The sequence below is a fragment of the Mytilus edulis genome, chromosome 2 (assembly GCF_963676685.1).
Source record: "Mytilus edulis chromosome 2, xbMytEdul2.2, whole genome shotgun sequence".
NCBI lineage: Eukaryota > Metazoa > Mollusca > Bivalvia > Mytilida > Mytilidae > Mytilus > Mytilus edulis.
This window is the reverse complement of record NC_092345.1, coordinates 55,129,762-55,150,725: the sequence shown is the minus strand read 5'-3', so window position 1 is coordinate 55,150,725 and position 20,964 is coordinate 55,129,762. Positions and strand designations below refer to the sequence as shown.

The window sequence follows — 20,964 nt, the reverse complement described above, 5'->3', positions numbered from 1 at the left end:
TTTTAACTGTCCGTCCATTCTTCCCATTTTCAATACTACAATTTAGCTTTAGTTTGCCTCATGCAAATTTTTATGAAACTTAAACACAATGCTAAGAACCATACATAACACGCAAACAGAGTTCAAATTTGGGTTGTGAGTCATTTACCATTCTATACTATTTATACTCATTTTAACCCTGAAAATTGCAAAGTTTGAGTGGGGGCATTTGTGTCCTAATACACATTCTTCTTTTACTTGTGATAAAAAGTTCATCTAGTTTGTCTATAACCATGTTGGTTGTATTGGTTGAATAAAGCATGAGTTGTCTTTGCTATAAATAATGAAATAGCCAGACAGAATTCAAAGATATCTGTAATGGGGTCTTGTTGGTAGTGACTCTGCAGCTTTCGCTAATCTAACAAAAGATGATTATTAGTGTACACCAATTTGAAGCATACTTATTACCTGGTAAAAAAATGACATTATATACGGCAGATTTTTTTAAGGACATTATCTCCCCCTTTGGCACATTTTCTTCTCTGGAGGAATCTGCTCTTTTCAGTCCTATGGCAATAAGACTAATTAATTGGCATATTGCCCCTTTAATATACCTAAGTAATTTCTAATACATATAATGAATCACTGTTGAATAATTATTAGATTGTTTCAGGACAGTAAAGAGCGTAAACAAGTTTGTGGCAGTAAAAATCATCATTCTTTAGAAAACACTACCAATACTCACAGAAACAATATGATGCAAACATGTTTTTCCATTGACAAAGAATGAATAATTCAGGGATAGGCTATAAATATTCATAGCTTTATGAGCAAGATTTTGTATTGATAAATTTTGTATTAATAAATCCATTATTAGGTGTGATGAGTGCAGATTATCGTATCACTTTGGATGTTTGGATCCTCCTATGAAGAAGACACCTAAACAGAGAGGATACTCGTGGCATTGTGAAGCATGTGATCCTACAGATGACTCTGTAAGTGAAATATTGTAATAAAAGTAATTAAACAGAGAGGATACTCGTGGCATTGTGAAGCATGTGCTCCTACAGAGGATTCTGTAAGTGAAATATTGGTAATAAAAGTAATTAAACAGAGAGGATACTCGTGGCATTGTGAAGCATGTGCTCCTACAGATGATTCTGTAAGTGAAATATTAGTAATAAAAGTAATTAAACAGAGAGGATACTCATGGCATTGTGAAGCATGTGATCCTACTGATGACTGTAAGTGAAATATTGTAATAAAAGTAATTAAACAGAAAGGATACTCATGGCATTGTGAAGCATGTGATCCTACTGATGACTGTAAGTGAAATATTGTAATAAAAGTAATTAAACAGAGAGGATACTCGTGGCATTGTGAAGCATGTGATCCTACAGATGACTCTGTAAGTGAAATATTGGTAATAAAAGTAATTAAACAGAGAGGATACTCGTGGCATTGTGAAGCATGTGCTCCTACAGAGGATTCTGTAAGTGAAATATTGGTAATAAAAGTAATTAAACAGAGAGGATACTCGTGGCATTGTGAAGCATGTGATCCTACTGATGACTGTAAGTGAAATATTGTAATAAAAGTAATTAAACAGAGAGGATACTCATGGCATTGTGAAGCATGTGATCCTACTGATGACTGTAAGTGAAATATTGTAATAAAAGTAATTAAACAGAGAGGATACTCATGGCATTGTGAAGCATGTGATCCTACTGATGACTGTAAGTGAAATATTGTAATAAAAGTAATTAAACAGAGAGGATACTCATGGCATTGTGAAGCATGTGATCCTACTGATGACTGTAAGTGAAATATTGTAATAAAAGTAATTAAACAGAGAGGATACTCATGGCATTGTGAAGCAGGTAATCCTACTGATGACTGTAAGTGAAATATTGTAATAAAAGTAATTAAACAGAGAGGATACTCGTGGCATTGTGAAGCATGTGATCCTACTGATGACTGTAAGTGAAATATTGTAATAAAAGTAATTAAACAGAGAGGATACTCATGGCATTGTGAAGCATGTGATCCTACTGATGACTGTAAGTGAAATATTGTAATAAAAGTAATTAAACAGAGAGGATACTCATGGCATTGTGAAGCAGGTAATCCTACAGATGACTCTGTAAGTGAAATATGCTAATAAAAGTAATTAAACAGAGAGGATACTCATGGCATTGTGAAGCATGTGATCCTACAGATGAATCTGTAAGTGAAATTTGATAATAAAAGTAATTATTACATTGCTTTTAAATAAATTACTGTGATTTCCTAGTGAAACATAAAAAGACAATTTCACTCCCCTGATGTCATATAACAGTTGGTGTTGTCAAGACGTATGATGATGATGCATTAAATCATCTGTGAATGCGTAGAAAAAGATATAGTTCCTTACATTTTCTAGTTTAATTCCATTAAAAGCCCACTGTCAGTGTAATATTATAAAAAGAATAACTAGTCAAAGAATTCAAATATCAAAAAAATATTCAACTTGGTGACCAAACAACACTGATAATTAATTAATGTACTCTGTCCATTTGTAAATTAATCTGTTGTTCAGTCACTCTAATATTTTTTTCTATTGAATCCTTCTATTAGTTATTCTATGATTAACCACTGTATTGATGAATGTCACTATTTGCCATTGATATGGTTCCATTATTTAACCCATAATTCTATTTCCTTTGTTTGATTGTTCAATTATTCTTCTCCTCCAAGACAAGAAAATTTTGAACAAATAAAAAACATCATCTTGTATATTTTGACCCAAATAATCTGATGTCTTTAATTTCTTGCTCAAGTTATTAGTCATCCTGTTGGTAGCTACACAGTGCACTGCATCATTTTATATATTTGATTTAGATTGGCAATAAGGAAGATTGTGAACGTGAATAACTGTTTCTACTAAACCATATTTTGTGTAATATTATAAAAAGAATAACTAGTCAAAGAATTCAAATATCAAAAAAATATTCAACTTGGTGACCAAACAACACTGATAATTAATTAATGTACTCTGTCCATTTGTAAATTAATCTGTTGTTCAGTCACTCTAATATTTTTTTCTATTGAATCCTTCTATTAGTTATTCTATGATTAACCACTGTATTGATGAATGTCACTATTTGCCATTGATATGGTTCCATTATTTAACCCATAATTCTATTTCCTTTGTTTGATTGTTCAATTATTCTTCTCCTCCAAGACAAGAAAATTTTGAACAAATAAAAAACATCATCTTGTATATTTTGACCCAAATAATCTGATGTCTTTAATTTCTTGCTCAAGTTATTAGTCATCCTGTTGGTAGCTACACAGTGCACTGCATCATTTTATATATTTGATTTAGATTGGCAATAAGGAAGATTGTGAACGTGAATAACTGTTTCTACTAAACCATATTTTGTGCCCGTTCACAGTCAGATTATCAGGACCATGTGTTGTTCTTTGATTTCATCTTTGTATTATCTCTCATATTTCCTGTTTTTAACTTTTTGTTTTTTTTTTACGCATATAAGCATAAAAAGCAACATCATGTCCACTTTTAAAACTGCATTAATTTATCCTTCAAAATTGACACAAGAATGTATTCCTTTACCTGAAATGATATTAGCATGTTTTTTCTCACTCTTAAAAACCTGTTAGTGTTATTGCATTAATTTCAGGGAGGGGTGTACAGGCGCGGATCCAGAGGGGGGGGGGGGGGTTCCGGGGTTGGAACCCCCCCTTTTTTTTGGACGATCAATGCATTTGAATGGGGACATGTAATTGGAACCCCCCCTTTGTCCTGGGTTAGGAACCCCCCCCCCCCTTTTTAAAATGGCTGGATCCGCCCCTGGGTGTATCAAAATTTATCTGGTGAGGGTGGGAAGCACCCACATACTTCACATGCTTTTAATTCTGAAACAGCCTGGAGTTACCTCCCATGTTATAAATTGCAAAAATGGCATAATTTTATTTCTTGAATCTTACAATTAATAAATAGATTGTTAAGATTTTCCCCCTATTTTTTATATTTATATTATTATATTTTTTTTAACAGGATGAAGATGAGGCTGAAGCTGAAGAAGGCAATGAGTAATGGTCATAATATTAATATCCATAAACTTTACACACATTATACAGGAGTATATCATGTAATTGAAATACAAAAATTAAAATGCCTATCAAGAATGCTTTATATTTAATTGTCAGCATCATATTGATAAGGCAATATGCCATTAAACTTGGTACCCAATACCTGTAAACTGACCCAATTTTTTCGTGTACAATCAAGAATTTACCAAATCAACTGAGTTTTGTTAATGACCTGGAATTTCAGAATTTCTAACCTGTTTTCTACCTCAATGAAACAGTTGATGTCTCATTAGAAAAAGTTACCACTGAATAACTGCCAAATTTGATGTTCTATAAGAGTCAATTTGAACCTAATGCAGACTTTAAGATTGTTTAAAAAAAAAATAGATGGAAAATTAAGCTGAAAAGGAATGAATGATTTATGACCTGATATTTTCCACCCAATGCAGAACATGCATATTCACTCTCAGAAGTGAGCAGGAAAGGTAAACATTATTATTTGACGTTTTAAATATTATTGCCTTTTTACAGTCTGAAAAATGGTAAAAAAGGAGACATATGGCTGGATTGGTAATGCACCTCTATAGTTGTAGCCTTTATAAACAACTAAATCTGGACCTCTTTTTAATGTTATGAATTGACTGTATGTAGAAGAGACACTATTGATCAATATTGCATACAAAACTGGAGTTGATCATGTATCAAAGGGGCAGATCTTAGACTATTCGATGGCTTTCACAGTCAAGCAATACCTTCCTTCCCTTCCTCCTCATGTGGCCAAATTTTACAAGACTTATAATAAAATAAAACATGTGCTTGGGAAACCAATTTTCATGGATTTTATGGAGATAAGTAAACCAATAAAAAAAAATCCTCAATCCAGGAATGTAAATTAATCCACAGTTAACATACAAAAATATAAAAAGCTTATTATCTTTATTTATACAAGATCTTATATAAAAATAATCATAATTATATACATGATAAAACTTGTCAAGATTACATAATACATGTATGATTAAAATGGCACAAGATGATTTATTTCTTACATATAAGTTTTGTAGAAGACTTTGCAAAACGGTTTGAATAAAAATTAACAAAATAATATCAATGATTAGTGTGAACAAGAGGCAATTAAGTTATTTTTTTTCTGACAAAAGTACATTTGAAAAAAGTTTGAAATTAAACCTTATATTTTCATTTTAGATAAAGTACACAGTCACCAAACAATAACAGAGGATATTTTTAAAAAATTGGTTTTAATATTTTATCCCCCTTACTTAATGGTCTTGTATTATATATTTTCGGATACAATCAATGTGGTTAAAGTGTCTTTATATGAACATGTATGTCAGAATGCTTCCAATTAACTAATGGAAATGATATGAAATTTATACACATGAATATATACAATGTCCTGATATCAATATTTGAATTTTTTAAAATGTTTATGATGAAATTGTGAAAATGATGCCGGTTGCTATTGATAACAATCCACCAATCAAACTGAAGGCAAAGCTCCATGATAAGTTGACAGAAGCTGCTTGCATTCTTCTTGGTTTCTGTACATCTTTTAGTGATCCAAATACAATGCAGGCAACAATGATAAGTACACCTGAAAATACATGTCAGGTTACAATGTAAATAAAACATTAATTAATCATTTTGCCACGTAAATGAGATAGCATCTTCTAAAGCTGCAATGGACATGTCCCATTAATATACAGGTGACATGTATTTTGTCAAACTTTTTACAATGTATTGGACTGCAAAAAAAGCCTGCAGTAGCTCATATTACACTTTATGACTTATTAAATGATAAATCAGTGTTTCTAGTGTTAAGTTTATAAGTGAAAAATAGTTTACACATCAATTAGCGCAGTCAAATTTACATTTATATAGAATAAAATAGATGTGCTGCTTCGTCGCTTCTATAATTTGCTAACTAACGGCTTTGGAATTATATAAATCTGGTATCAATTTGTTCTCATGTTCACATGATAATCTTTGAAAATAAAAGTAACAATGTCTGAATCCATGGGTCACTGTGAAAACTGCCTAATTATGAGAAATTAAAGGGTGACAGGTAGGTGAAGCTTACATAAATTTAGAGATAAATGACAAAATGAACAAATTGATACCCGATTTATATAATTCCAAGGCTGTAAGTTGGAACCAGAAGCGACGAAGCAGTGCATCTATTTTGGAAGGGCAAATATCCACTTCTTAATATGGGACAAGCTCTGACGTCCCACGGCCTCAGCCTGTCTGGCAAAACAGCCGTTGGACATCAGAGAAATTTCGGACTAGGTGATGCCATGAAACATGTTTATACATTACATACTTTTTGTTTGCCAGAACTCACCATTGAAATAAGACTTAAACTATACTTTTGGCATTGGCTTTATAATGATAATACCATATAGCGGATTATTTTCGCAGGTGTAAAATTTCATAATTTTCATCAAATAAGGTATACATGAACGAAATATTTTGCGGTCATTATTTTGGCAAATTCAAAACTTTTATACCTTTGCATGTAAAATTGAGAATGGAAATGGGGAATGTGTCAAAGAGACAACAACCCGACCATAGAACAGACAACAGCAGAAGGTCGCCAACAGGTCTTCAATGGACTTTTGTGTGCACTTTTAAATTGGTAATTTTGTTCTATCCATGAAAATTTACACCCCGTGAAAATAACCCGCTATAAGGTATTGCCTACATTGATTATTAGCATGTAGAGAACATTTACAAGCAAGTTATTAAAGCTCATCCAAAGTTCCAAACACATTTAAAGGAGAAAAGTAGTGACGAGTTTAACAGTTCAACAGACAGAGTACCAGGCTTATCTTAAATAGTTTATAATGATGATAAAAGGAAAGTGTTGTACATTGTGTATGTGTTTTCAAAAATTTGTAAGACCACTGAAAATGTTGTTAAGACTGCCAAAAAGATTTTTGGTATATGAGTCGTACATGTATATGTTTTGGTATATGATTATTGTTTATTACCTAATGTAAAGGGGACAAAACTAACACCCATGACCCCAAGTTCTTATTCACATGTATCTCTTAATGTCTGTATTACATGTACTTCCATTTCACTTAAATTGTCCTTACTGAACAAGCACAGTACTAATAGTCATTTGTGCAATAGTGTTTGACAGGGGTTATACATTTGTATATCTTTGCTTGAGGCAAGTTTTAATTTTTGTGTAGAACACTAAAAGAATTCATTTTACTTACCACTGAGGAAACCTAAAACAAGGGCCAGAACTCTTAGATTCTTTTTATGATCTTCATTGATGAATTTAGCAAACAGGTACAATAAAGCAAATGCAATCATTATCATCATTGCACAGAAAGCCAGCACTTCTGTTGTCTGTACATAACGAAACCAATCTGAAATTTTTTAAATATGTAACTTAAAAGCTAGCAATGTTTACATTATAAATAATATATTATATAATAGGTGGGCAAATTTATAAATAATATATTATATAATAGGTGGGCAAGTTAACAGAGTCTGAAACCATAAAGATATCATAAAATGTAGCACCCTTATAAAGAAAAAAATATAGAGAGAGACAACCAATAAGTTTGTATCCCTTTGTTGTATTTAAAATTCATGTACAGAGTGAGACTTTTTACATGTTTCACTCCAAAAGTTGCCTTTTCTTTTCCAAAAAGAGCTGATTTTTTTTCATCTTCGCTAGCCAAGGGTTACAATCCACTCCCGCTCTCTTCACCCTTGGCGGATTGAGATAAAATTTTGAAGACACAAGGTAAGTATTTTTATTGGTTGCAGTATAAACTCGCTGCATCCAATCAAAAAGCGCCTATACCATGATCATGTGTAGATGAAGAAATTGTTTGTAAACAATTGCCACGTGTTTATTGTGCAACAAGTCTTTACATCACTAAACATACGACTAAATTTAGTGATAACTTGAATGTTTTTAATCAACTAATAGAAGTCCCTGTGTATGATTCATGCACAAATGCATGAATGTTGACGCATATTTTCATTTCCGGCTTTACCAAGTGTGTAGAATCGAGACGCTACCGTGTTTTTACCTCCAAATTGAAAAATTCAAGTGCTATCATTGGTCAAGAATAATGTATTTGAAATGGGCTTGACTTTTATTTTCCGATAGATGGCGCAACATTGATATCACAAATGTTAGCTCTATCTGCCAAGGGTGAAGAGAGCAGGAATGGATCGTAACCCTTGGCTAGCGAAGATGATTTTTTTTATGTCCGATGTAAGAATACGTTTCCTTGACAGACTTCAATTCAATTTTTCTTGTAACTACATGTACATGTATTGTTTGAATTCAAAAGTCCTTCCAGTTCTTGTAAATTCCAAATTGAAAATAATTCGAACTGTTGAATTGTTTTTTCTAAGTTATTTTTTACCAAGGCAGTTGCCCCTTGTTTATACCTTTAAAGGAGTAATTTGAAACATTTCATTAATGTTATGATAGTGACAATCATTTAAAACTTTAAAGCTTCCCACAGCCTGACGTTAAGGGAGAGGTACATGTACTAATTAAGGAATATAGATTTCTAATTAAAAAAAGATTATGCAGTCTTTTTTCTAAATGGAACATATGTTGTAATTCAGTTGTTGTCATTTGTTGCTGCATGTGCTGTATTACATATTTGTTTCATTAATTTTTTTTATCATTATTAAATGAGGCCGATCGTTTTCTTGTTTGAATTGTTTTACATCCGTCATTTCAAGGCACTTATATCTGACTATGCTGTATAAGCTTTGCTCAATGTTGAAGCCGTACAGTGACCTATAGTTGTTAATTTATGTGTCGTTTGGTCTATTGTGAAGAGTTGCCTCATTGGCAATCATGCCATCGTCTTCTTTATATATAACTTTAATACAACAAGTTACTTTTATTGGATAGTCTTTGAGTTTAAACTCAATTATCAGATTATACAACATGTACTGATCTGTACTTCACATGACCAGTAAATTTAAGCACAAAAAACAAGTCTTCATGTTCAGTAAACATGCATATATATACTACAGCCCTTCTTACTGAGAGAAATACTTACGACTGACTTGTGGATCTGACCAGATAAAACCTTGGCATTCAAAATCTCCTTTCCCTAATCTAACATCGGCACACTTCTCCCACAAACCATTATACTGAATGGTGCCATGAGCATCTGTTACTGATACAGCCCAGTGGTTGGTTGCCATGCCTATCGTGTGGAAAAGGAAGGCTGCTATCAGAACAACACATCCCGCTTTAAACAGAGTAGAAATGTCCTCCAATTTCAAGGTATCAAGTTCTTCTTTAGAACCCATTATGAATTTACACTTCCGGACTTTTTGTTTACTAACTGCAATGAAGAAATTTGTATAAATAAGGAGTACAGGTAAATAGTAAAACAAAATAATTAGAAAAATATTGATTATGCATTTGTTTCGTACAACAAAATGATACCTTTATGTGTGTAATCTGTCAATTTTTTCAAACTGATATTATACCGTCGCCATTTTTGAAATACCTGTATTTACAACATTAGCAATTCACCTGTGCGTTTGATTACTCACCTGGACACACCTGATTGCATTGCAATAAGGGAGACTACTCAAATTCAATTTCTGTGAAATAATGTTTAAAGACTGGATTTGAATAAAATTATGTATACTGTACATGTTTGTCAAATATTTATTTTATTTTCTTGTTTGTAATTGATATGCAATAAAGGGCCCTATAAAATGAGATTATTTGATTCGTATATATCTTATCTGATCTTATTAATATACATGTACCCGACTGATATAGATAAAACTGAAGAAAAAAATAAAAGAACTTATTTGTAATTTTGTACATTCAAATCCTTGGTAGATCTTACTTTGCAGAACATAATTGCTATATATACAGTTTATTTCTATCTATATATATATTCAAGGTAATAACCAAAAACTGCAAAATTTCCTTAAAATTACCAATTCATGGTCAGCAGCCCAACAAAAGGTTGTCTCATTCTTCAGAAAACTTCAGGGCAAATAGATCTCAACCTGATAAAATATATATATTAGATGTCAGATTTGCTCTAAATGCTTTAGTTTCAGAGGTAGAATCAAAAAACTGTATTTTACCCCTATGTTCTATTTTTAGACATGTCGGCCATCTTGATTGGCCATCAGATACATTTTTTTTTTAAACTAGATACCTTAATAATGATCGGGCCAAGTTTGGTTAAATTTGGCCCAGTAGTTTCAGAGGAGAATATTTTTGTAAAAAAACGATGACGGATGCCAAGCGAAGTGATGAGACAAGCTCAAAGAATATCATCTTTATAGCGGAAAGTAGAGTTAAAGGATACTGTTAACTTCTTATCTTTCTTCCTAAGAAGTTCCTACATGAAGTCAGCCTCTCACTTAACATTGCTAAACAAGGGTCCAGTTCCCAGCAAGAATAAGAGGGTGGCATACATATATCTATGTAGACTGTCCTATGGATAAGAGTTAAGCACACATTAGATTAGTCAACTTCAAAATTAAAACACCTCTGAAAAGGAGAAAATAAGGGGTTCCATACACAAACAAGAATACAACTTCAGATTGATATTTGTTTTATCTTAGCTCGTGGACTATATCCATGTTATAGCATCATATCTCTACAATGAATATCAGTGTCTTGACTGCAGGGGTGTTTAACATCAAAAATGCAAATGTAAGCAAAATAAAAAAATAAAAAATTCTAAACAAACAGATTCTCGATTTATCTTAATCACAAGTAGATGTGAACAAATTGTCAAATCAATATTTTCTTAATTTTTCTCATTCAATCGGAAGTTGTTTAAAAGCGAAATGTAAGAAAATACACCACACAGGCCTCAAAACTATATTATGAAAACTAAAGATTTAAGTATATGAACCCCACTTTGGACTAATGGTCTGCATATTTATCGTCTTTACTTTGAAATCCTTATATTGAAGTTAAAAACCCAATTTCATGGGCATATTAAGTTTATTCTTACACGTACTAAATGTTAACCGACAAATACTTCTAATTAATGATTTTTCTTGTGAATCGTTCGAGATGATTTTACTGATAATACGGCATAAGTTTTGAAAGAACTGTTATTTTTAAAGACATCTCAACAAAATTTTAGATATGACACACCGTGAATAAGCGTTGCATCGCTAAAATCTCCCTCTGGGTACGTGCATGCCTACGTGGTATATTTTTAATGAATCAACTCTTATACCATGTATTTACTGGATATAAATTTCTATTGTCCTAAAATTTAACACTCATATCGATTTAACTGCTGGATAGACGTCCCACCTTTTTACCTGTTTGATACATACACAGCTTAAACAAACATTGATTTGCCATGAAGTATAAAAAAATTCACAGTTTTGACAATAACTTCACTGGTATTCTAGGGGTAAGTTGGTTTTATCTATTACATTGAATTTAGCTAACTTTTTTTTAAAGTTAACTATAAAACAAATAACTTTTTTGAACTTATTTTGACTGCTGATTTCTTACATTGAAAATTTTATGCAATTGTTTATTTTTGCTAATTATAAAAGAAAAGGGAGTCGGATATATTATTTAGCATACCCGTTAGTTATTTGCATATTTCATTCTATAAAATTGCTACAGATAGGAACAAAGCAATGGACAAGTCCACTAGTTTTGTATCAGAGGCGGATTTAGGGGGGGGGGGGGACAGGGGGTCAGGGCCCCCCTTTTGTGGAAAAAAAATGGTTGCTTATATAGGGAATCACTGAAGCGTGACGGGAGCGGGCACCCTCTTAGGCAGTCAGTGGGCCTCCACTTACGTAAATTTCTGGATCCGCCACTGTGTATATAGATATAAGAAGATGCGGTATGAGACGTAACTCTCCATCCAAGTCTCAATTTATAAAAGTAACCCGTTATAGGTCAAGGTACGGTCTTCAACACGGAGCCTTGGCTCACACCGAACAGCAAGCTATACTGAAAGGGCCCCTCAAAATTACTAGTGTTAAACCATTCAACCAACGGTCTAATCTATAACAAAAATATCCAGAAACGAGTAACACTTATGAACCACATCAACAACAAACAATGGCAGCGGGTTTTAACGTTTTAATGGTACCAAACCTTTACCCTTATCTGAAACAATAGATAAGCCATTCCAATTGGTATGTTAGTGTGTTTTTCTATGATGTGATGTTACACTGTTGTTTCTGATAAGGGACTAACCGATGCATCTAGGCACGTTTCAAGCCGGCATCAATAGCTAAGTTGTATTTTGATCTGCATGCATTTTTCCTTTCCAGTCTGCAGGAAATAGCACAATAAACAAACATACGAGTCCACTCGGTTAAGCAATTCAAACCCTCTATTTTTATTCAGATATCTATTGTCCCTCCATTGTCCATGACCATCAATCAGTTCACAACATCTATTGTATAAGGGGGTCCTCTTAAACCTTTTCCAACGTAGTTTATTAGTACCTTTTACGGGAAAGAAAAAAAAAATTAATATCACAATCAAGTTAAGTTTTTAATATTTTGAAACTTGATATGCAGTTAACTTTTTTTCTCTCTAGGTCCAGTTATGCTTAAGAATATCATATAGTTATAACTCTGATTAAAACAATATATGGCTACCAGTACTATAATATACTTTGAATGAAATAAGGTAAGATGATAAGTTTAATTTGTTATAATCAAGAAACAAACATTTTTAACCCTTTATATACACCCCGTATAACCCCGATACAAATGAATCCGGACGTTGACGCGTTCGAAGCGATAATCAGGACAATATTTGGGATGACAACAATTCAGAATGCCTCTCTAGAACTTATTTGAGTATATATAAATATGTCAATGTGCATGTTAGTTTATCTATTCAATTATACAATTGTTGTAAATTTTAGATATTGCATAGAACGTTTGATAAAACTGCTAGATGCAAAACGCACAGACATGGTGCAATTTCATACGTTTTATGAGATAAACAATGCTGAATATCTTTTTGTGCATACACATTTGCGTATAAATACCTTAAGCAATAATAAATAACTATACGTTGAATTACTTCGTGCCTTCAACTGTTCCCTAGAAATTAGAATAAACGCAATATCCAGTGGCGGATCCAAGGGGGGGGGGGGGGGGGGGGGGGGTTCCGGGGGTGCGCACCCCCCCTTTATTTTTGCCGATCAATGCATTTGTATCGGGACATATGTTTTGCACCCCCCCCTTTGCCCTGGGTGCCCTGGGTTAGCACCCCCCCTTTCGAAAATTCCTGCATCCGCCCCTGATATCATACTAAATAAGTTTTCTCTTACTGTATTGTTCGTTCCACCAAATGTGTCGCGTTCGTTGTGCGTTTTTTAATAATCACTGTACAGTTCGTTGACAAAAACCGTCACAAATCACTTTCTTGTCAAGGTATTTGAGATGGTGTAGGCGACTCTTTTTCTGTAGTTTATTGTAAATGTTTATCTGTTTACTTAGTCAAATTAGTTGAACATAAAATATCAGTTATACAAAGTCAAAATTTCAATGTTTAACCAGCGTACATCAGATAGGAATGTTTCTATTGAAAATTGGGACTTTCAACGTTATTCTAGATGAAATGGACAGATATATTCCAGAGGAAATAAAGTTTCAAAAAGTATAGTGCAGTCAATAAAACTTTAATGACTTACTTCCAAATGCCGATGTTGGTCCGAATTCGCCTAGACGAAAGCAGATATAGGAGCTCGTTGAACTTACTGTACCGAATGACTTCATGACATGGCATTGCAATTTGTTTTGTTTTTGTTTTTGTTTTTGTTTTTGTTCTTTTTTTTACATTTAAAGCTTTGTAGATGTAGTGTGATGGCCAGTGAAACAACTTTCCACCTACGTTTAAATGAAGTGGGTGTATTTTTAAAACAATTATTATAGTCCATTGTACAACATTTCACAATGAGGAAAACCTATACCATATATTCTGCTAAAAAAGGACCCGGTATAAAAAAAAAAAGTAAAATAATTAAAACGAGGAAACTAACGGTTATATATTGATAACTTAAGAATTATGTATTAAAGAAGAAAAAAACTATGACAATTTTATATAACCAATGTTCTACAGGCTCCTGACATTTGACCGACACAAAAAAATGCGGCGGAATTAAACAAGTGAGCCCCAACCCTCTCCTTAACATGAGACACTCGTGTAACAGCACAACATGATAAAAAAATCTATAATCCATTGATTGTTTTCGATTGCTGTATATATAGATTGTATCATTTGTATCGGGGTTATACGGGGTGAACATATCCCAGATTTAGTCTTATTCTTTCACAAATTGTTAAATCTTTGAATACGTTTCCATACTTCCTCCATTCTTTAGATCCAAATCATATTAAAAATAAATATTTTTTTAATGAAGTTTGAAATACATCAATTTCGAGATATGAACACAAATGTAAGAAAAACAATATTCATAAGAGAAAGATATCAAATATTATGTACATTGTATGTCTCAAAGACACGGAAAACATATGTATAGTCTTTTTATCAAACATGGCATTTTGTTAGGGTCATACATATTTAGATTTTGTCATCACAGTAGAAAGACTGTAATGTTCGAGGAAGTTCAGCACAATCTTTATACCTTAAAAATTAAACAAACAAAAAAACTAATTGAAGAAAGCAAACCAGTTGAATATCAAAAATTATCTCTTAATATTTACATCTTCACATTAAAGAAAATGTATTACTATTGGTGGCTATAAGTTACATGGTCATTGTATACACATATTCGGTAGCCTTTATGTAACTCTATTGTAATTTATGACCCCCTAGGACTCGCCTCTGAGATTCAGACCAAAAGCCTATAATCCATTGATTGTTTTTAATTGCTGTATATATCAAAAAGAAGATGTGGTATTGAAGCAACTCTTCACAAAATACCAATCGACACAAAATGAACAACTAAAGGTCAGCGTACGGCCTTCAACAATGACCAAAGCCCATATCGCATAGTCAGCTATAAAACACACCGAAATGACAAATATAAAACAATTCCCAATGCATACGAGAAAACTAACGGCCTAATTTATGAACAAAATAGTGAATAAAACATATAACTACTGAATTACACGCTCCTGGTTTTAGACAGACACATACAGAATATGGCGGGATTAAACATGTTAGCGGGCACCCAACCCAACCCCTAACCGTACATTGGCTGTTACGTAAACACTTTCAGAAATTGTATCGAATTAGAAATCGGACGTATGTATCTGTCTACTTAAGCCCCGGTCACAACAGATCGTTCGATTTTTTTTGTCGTGGAAGATCTATAAAATAGTTGTCGTGGCACTGTCATGCAAAATGTCCAAAAAATATTTCGAGTGGTCACATCAGCAACGACATGTCCACGATGGTGCAACGATGGGTACAAGATAGAAAAAAAGAATTGTAATTGAATGTCGTGGGTTTTTCGCAAGTTTGAGCCATATATGCATCTGCCGAATTAATTGTATTTTCAATTTTGAATGTGTTTTTAATTTGATAGATGCTTTTGTGTTCTGTTAAACTGTTTCTTTTGAATTTTAACATGATGATGACTGATGTACCCATATTTTGGGCTATTTTATTTATTTAGTCTGTTTAGTTCACGCATCATTGTAAATATAACGGAATTTGATGAGACTGTCGTACAAAGTGATAGGTTTAGCGCTTTAAAACCAGGTTTAATCCACCATTTTTTACATTTGAAAATGCCTGTACCAAGTCAGGAAGATGACAGTTGTTGTCCATTCGTTTTTGATGTGTTTTGTCATTTGATTTTGCCATGTGATTAGGGACTTTCCGATTTGATTTTCCTCTGAGTTCAGTAATTTTGTGATTTTACTTTTTTCTTACCAATTTACACTTTCGTATACATAAGGATTTATTTACATGTACAAAATACCTCTAAGTGTGTTCCAACAATACAACGGATATTATGGGTTGCTGTCTCATGTAATATTGGTAAAATATTTTTTTCTAACATGCATATTGGTTATAATCATAGTCAAAGCATAATTTAATACATGCAAAATTCATTGACAAACGCAATATTGTGTCAACGAATCGTACAGTATAAAAAGGTGTAATGACAACGAAGCGTACACAACATGAAAATAAATTTAAGACACTTTAAAACGTGTATTTTTCTGATCCTAGACACAACATACAGATACGATCTTAATAAGTTTGTTAATTTTAAACTATGAAATTTGCAAAAATGTATGTTTTGAAAGCTATGATGTTCGTGAAACATTAATTTTTTAATATTTAAAAATACCAAGCACATTTTATCATTGATATCGTCGTGCGTTTTTTAAGGTTTGTATATAAAAATGGTACATATTTGAAAAACCTTTTAGTAACTAATGAGTATTATGGCAAAGAATATATTGGAGCAACATATCCGAAGACTAGATATTGAATTTTCGTTAAAAGTATTATTTCTTTACTGTCTGAACTCAGTGTTACACGGTGTGTTCGCTTCGAACGCGTCAACGTCCGGTTTCATCTGTATCGGGGTTATACAGGGTGATATAATTCAATGTATTCTAATAAATTTCACACCTGTATAAAATTTTTGACGTTGAACATCTTCACTAGCCATGGGTAACGATTTGTGTAGAGGAGGTGCGTGGATCGTAACCCTTGGCTAGCGAAAATGGAAATACAATTATTTTTGTTTTGTTTTTTTCTTTTTCAATTCCCTCTGTGTTTAGTCTTTCATTTTACTTGTAGATGCATTGAAGAATTCCAGTAAAAGCTAAAATGTCTGGGTTCAGTTATAAATTAAATGTTCTTGTCACTTGTGTGAAGACTGTCAGTTTTTGGATATTGTTATTGGTTCTTGGATGGCTACCTGGTATAGGAACAATCGTGAAACGACGATTCGCAGACAAATCAAAGGAAATGTACGGCGTAGGGTTAGAATCAGTCATAACTCTTAAAACTTTCACATCAGTAGTGAAAAAACATTTATGGGAAATAATATACAGGGAAGCAGAAGTTGGAAAAGCAGCTATCAACACAACAGTATGTAATATAGAAACAAAAACATTTAGTAAACTTCTAGACTTTGAAAAATCCCACCGCCCGTTAATTGTTAATTTTGGCAGCTGCACCTGACCTCCATTTATTGCAAACCTGGAACATTTCAAGGAAATGATCCGTGAGTTTGCCTCTTTAGCAGACTTTGTAATTATGTATGTTAGAGAAGCACACCCTTTAGATGGCTGGAACGTGCGTGGTCCTAAATTTGAAGATATGTTACAGCATAAATCATTGGAGGAAAGAATCGAAGCGGCGAAACTTCTCAGACAAGAAGGTGTGGACTGTCCAATATTGGTAGATACCATGGATGATAAAACATGTCTGGCATATGGTGCGTTCCCCGAACGATATTACATCATCCATAACGGAAAGATAGTCTTGGCAAACGGACTCGGTCCACAATTATATAGTCCACAAGAAGTAAAGTCATGGTTAGAAGTATATCAGAAATCAATGTAAAATGTAAAGGAAAAAGTCTTGAGTATCAGGGTTAAGACCAATATTAAACATTTGCATATTATCAAATTAACTAACAAACATGATTGTTATCATGATTTTCTAAACATTTTGATCTAAGAATAATAAGAAAATTAGTATACGATATAATTTAGATTATGTAAAATTTATTTGTGAATGTTTTTCTTATAACAAATACTAGTTTATATGTAAATCTTTTTGTACGTTTTATTTTAAAGAATGACATCGTAAATGAAGGAGTCATATTCAAAGGAGAAGAAATGACTTTGGATGATATAAGATGTTTCTGAATAAAATTTACAAATCATGATTTGAAGTGTATTAAAAACTAACGGCATATATTTGGGTTATTATCAAAGTAATATGAAACGAGTGACTGGTGAAAAATAATGTGTATCAAATTCTTGAACAAATACATAGTCTGCCTCATATGACTTAAAAAAACAAGTCGACAAATAAAGAAGCAAAGTTTGTTCCCATAGGAATACCGATTGTTTGTTGAACGTAACAACTATTTTGTAAATAAATAAATCAACCATCTTCATGATCTCAATATCAAACATATATTTAACTTGATGATGTCAGTATCAAACATATATTTACCTTGACGATGTCAGTATCAAACATATATTTATCTTGACGATGTCAGTATCAAACATATATTTATCTTGATGATGTCAGAATCAAACATATATTTATCTTGATGATGTCAGTATCAAAGATTATTTTTAATATTTTTTACAAATAAAATTGTGAATGGAGATAGGGAATATGTCAAAGAGACAACAACCCGACCAAAGAGCAGAAAGCAGCCGAAGGCAACTAAGGAATCTTAAACGCAGCGAGCAAATCCTGCATCCGAGGCGGACCTCAGCTAGACCTTAATGAGTACTACTTCAGTGAAAATGGACGTCATACTTAACTCCTAAACATACAAATGAACTAAAATTAGAAAAATATACAAGACTAACAAACACTATACCTCTAGCCAATGTGGAATAATGAAACACACAGCAATACGCACATTAAAACTCAGTTCAAAAGAAGTCCGAGTCCTGTTACAACAGGCAACAAAAGGAACTAATCAAAACGACAATGATACATACATTAACAAATGACTACTAGCAGTTACTGACATCCAGCTGCAGACCTCAATTAAACTGATTGAAGATTAAGTCTTCTTCATATGAAAATCCAGCACAATCCCGCCCGTTAGGGGCATCATAAAATATTTGAGAAGAACATAACCCGTATCATGCCAACAACTGGTTTTAGAAAAAAATGAGTTTATTTCCGATGCATTAATCAATATTAATACCAAAATATGCCACCCTTAATGACCTGACAACAGTATCTTAACTATATTCTTTCTAAATAACAAGAAAAGTACGAATTATCCCTTCATAAAACAATGTATTTCGATCTACAGTGTCTACTCTTCTTATGAAACGGAAAACATCTAACTCTAAGTTCATATACTTTGGAATACTAGTGTTAAGGGAAGGCGGTCAAATGATGTTTACTTATACTGTTGCAGAAGGACACTTAAGAAAGATACTTGGATCATGTGGATTGCACGTACTCTTAACAAATATTTAGAATATTTAAGTATCGAAATATAATTTGCACTCCCTTGAGGATATATTTTTACAGTAACGCTGAAACTCGGGCATTTATTGCTGCATGATAAAGTTTATCTTTACCGATGAAGAAAGGCTTGGGAGCAGGTTAAGAAAAATGTGCCTTCCTTTAAGCCTCGGTCACACCTTACCGGATAGCACGAACGGACGCCTAACGGATGGAAATAAAAGTTGTCCGTGGACAAAATTTTTATCCGTTGGGAGTGTATGATGCACTGACCGAATAAAACGGACGTGTAACGAATGCCTAACGGACACACACCGGGATATGCAACGTACGAGAAACGGAAACGTACCGGACAGAACAGATGTCGAACGTACACCCAACGGACGAGTACCGCATAAAACGGACATCTAACGGAAGCGTATCGGATAAAATGGATGAACAAGATATACGGAAAAATTAAAGGCGACAATAATAGTACATGTAAATCGCATAAATATTCAAAATGTTTCTGTGTAACTGGTTTTGGTTTGTTCTTCAAAATGCCGCCAAAGGGCAGTGTCTGGTCTGAATAAGAGCTGCATGATTGTGAAGACGTGCCCTTACTCTAAAATCGATTATGAATAATAAGAATTCATGAACTTAAAAAATCTAATTGGCATTTCTGACGCGAAATTTGTTATTGGCATTTGTCCGTTTCAGATCCGTTCATCATCCGTTTTATCCGTTATACGTCCGGTAGAAGTCCGTTTCATATTCGTTCAACATCCGTTTTATCCGTTAGACGTCCGTTAGAAGTCCGTTGGTGAATTTATCTGCCAGACCTCCAACGGATGTATAACGGACACGTAACGGATACAAAACGGAAACGAAACGGACGAGTACCGTACAAAACGGACGACTACCGGACGTTCAACGGACATTTCATCCGTTGGACGTCCGTTCAAAGTTTTGAACATGCTCAAAATTTTCAACCGGACAGAACGGACGTCGACGGATAAAACGTACGCTAAACGGACATGCAACGAATTTGGATCGACGTCTAACGGATAAGGTAACAATAAACAATCTGCACTTATTTGCTATAAAATATTGCAAAAAGGGGGGAAAAGATGTCACATATTTCCCCAAAATTTGGCTAAAAGTAGAATTTCAATCGCTTGAAGTAATACCTTTTCTGAAACTGTGTACATATATCATTCAGTAGATCCAATGAAAATCATATGTCTTTCGTCTCATTTTTTGGTAAAATTGCGTCAAAAACTTCGTGTAGAAAAAAAGTGATTGTAAACATTACATTAATTTCTGGACCGATGGCCGGTCAAGCTATGAAAATACGGATTGTCAAACAGAAAATAGCCCATAAAACAATCTTGATGCTCTTATAAACCATCTTTGAAGGCTAAATTAGTACTCAGCTGTCTAAAAATGAATTTTATTACACAATAACTTTCCTATTTGAAAAATCCACAGGGGCCAAAATGCGAAACTAAACTCCTAACTGTGTATTGCTACCTAAGAACGGACGTCTAACGGACATGAACGGATTAAAAAAAAGTTATCCGTTAGACGTCCGTTCTTGTCCGTTCATATCCGTTTCATGTCCGTTTAGCGTACGTTTTATCCGTTCTGTCCGGTGGAAAATTTTGAGCATGTTCAAAACTTTGAACGGACGTCCAACGGATGAAGTGTCCGTTGAACGCCCGGTAGCCATCCGTTTTGTACGTGACGTT

The 20,964-nt window shown here is 33.4% G+C and overlaps 2 protein-coding genes and 1 pseudogene across 2 annotated transcripts in view; 2 read left to right on the top strand and 1 right to left on the bottom strand.

Moving 5' to 3' along the window:
• LOC139510266 (PHD finger protein 14-like) overlaps positions 1-4,170 on the top strand; it is a 34,521-nt gene extending 30,351 nt beyond the window's left edge. Inside the window, exons 22-23 of the mRNA XM_071296755.1 lie at positions 857-974; positions 4,040-4,170. Coding sequence (XP_071152856.1) covers positions 857-974; positions 4,040-4,078 — 157 coding nt within the window. The 3' untranslated portion in view covers positions 4,079-4,170. The remainder of the gene's footprint in view (positions 1-856; positions 975-4,039) is intronic.
• Positions 4,171-4,993: 823 nt separating this feature from the next.
• Positions 4,994-9,657, bottom strand: LOC139510269 (uncharacterized). The gene is made up of 4 exons (XM_071296761.1): positions 9,545-9,657; positions 9,150-9,440; positions 7,323-7,478; positions 4,994-5,689 (listed from the first exon to the last, which is right to left on the bottom strand). The coding sequence occupies exons 2-4, from the start codon at positions 9,403-9,405 to the stop codon at positions 5,523-5,525; spliced, it is 579 nt and encodes a 192-aa protein (XP_071152862.1). The 5' UTR covers positions 9,406-9,440; positions 9,545-9,657; the 3' UTR covers positions 4,994-5,522.
• Positions 9,658-11,382: 1,725 nt separating this feature from the next.
• On the top strand, positions 11,383-17,644 carry LOC139510268 (thyroxine 5-deiodinase-like; annotated as a pseudogene).
• Positions 17,645-20,964: the final 3,320 nt, after the last annotated feature.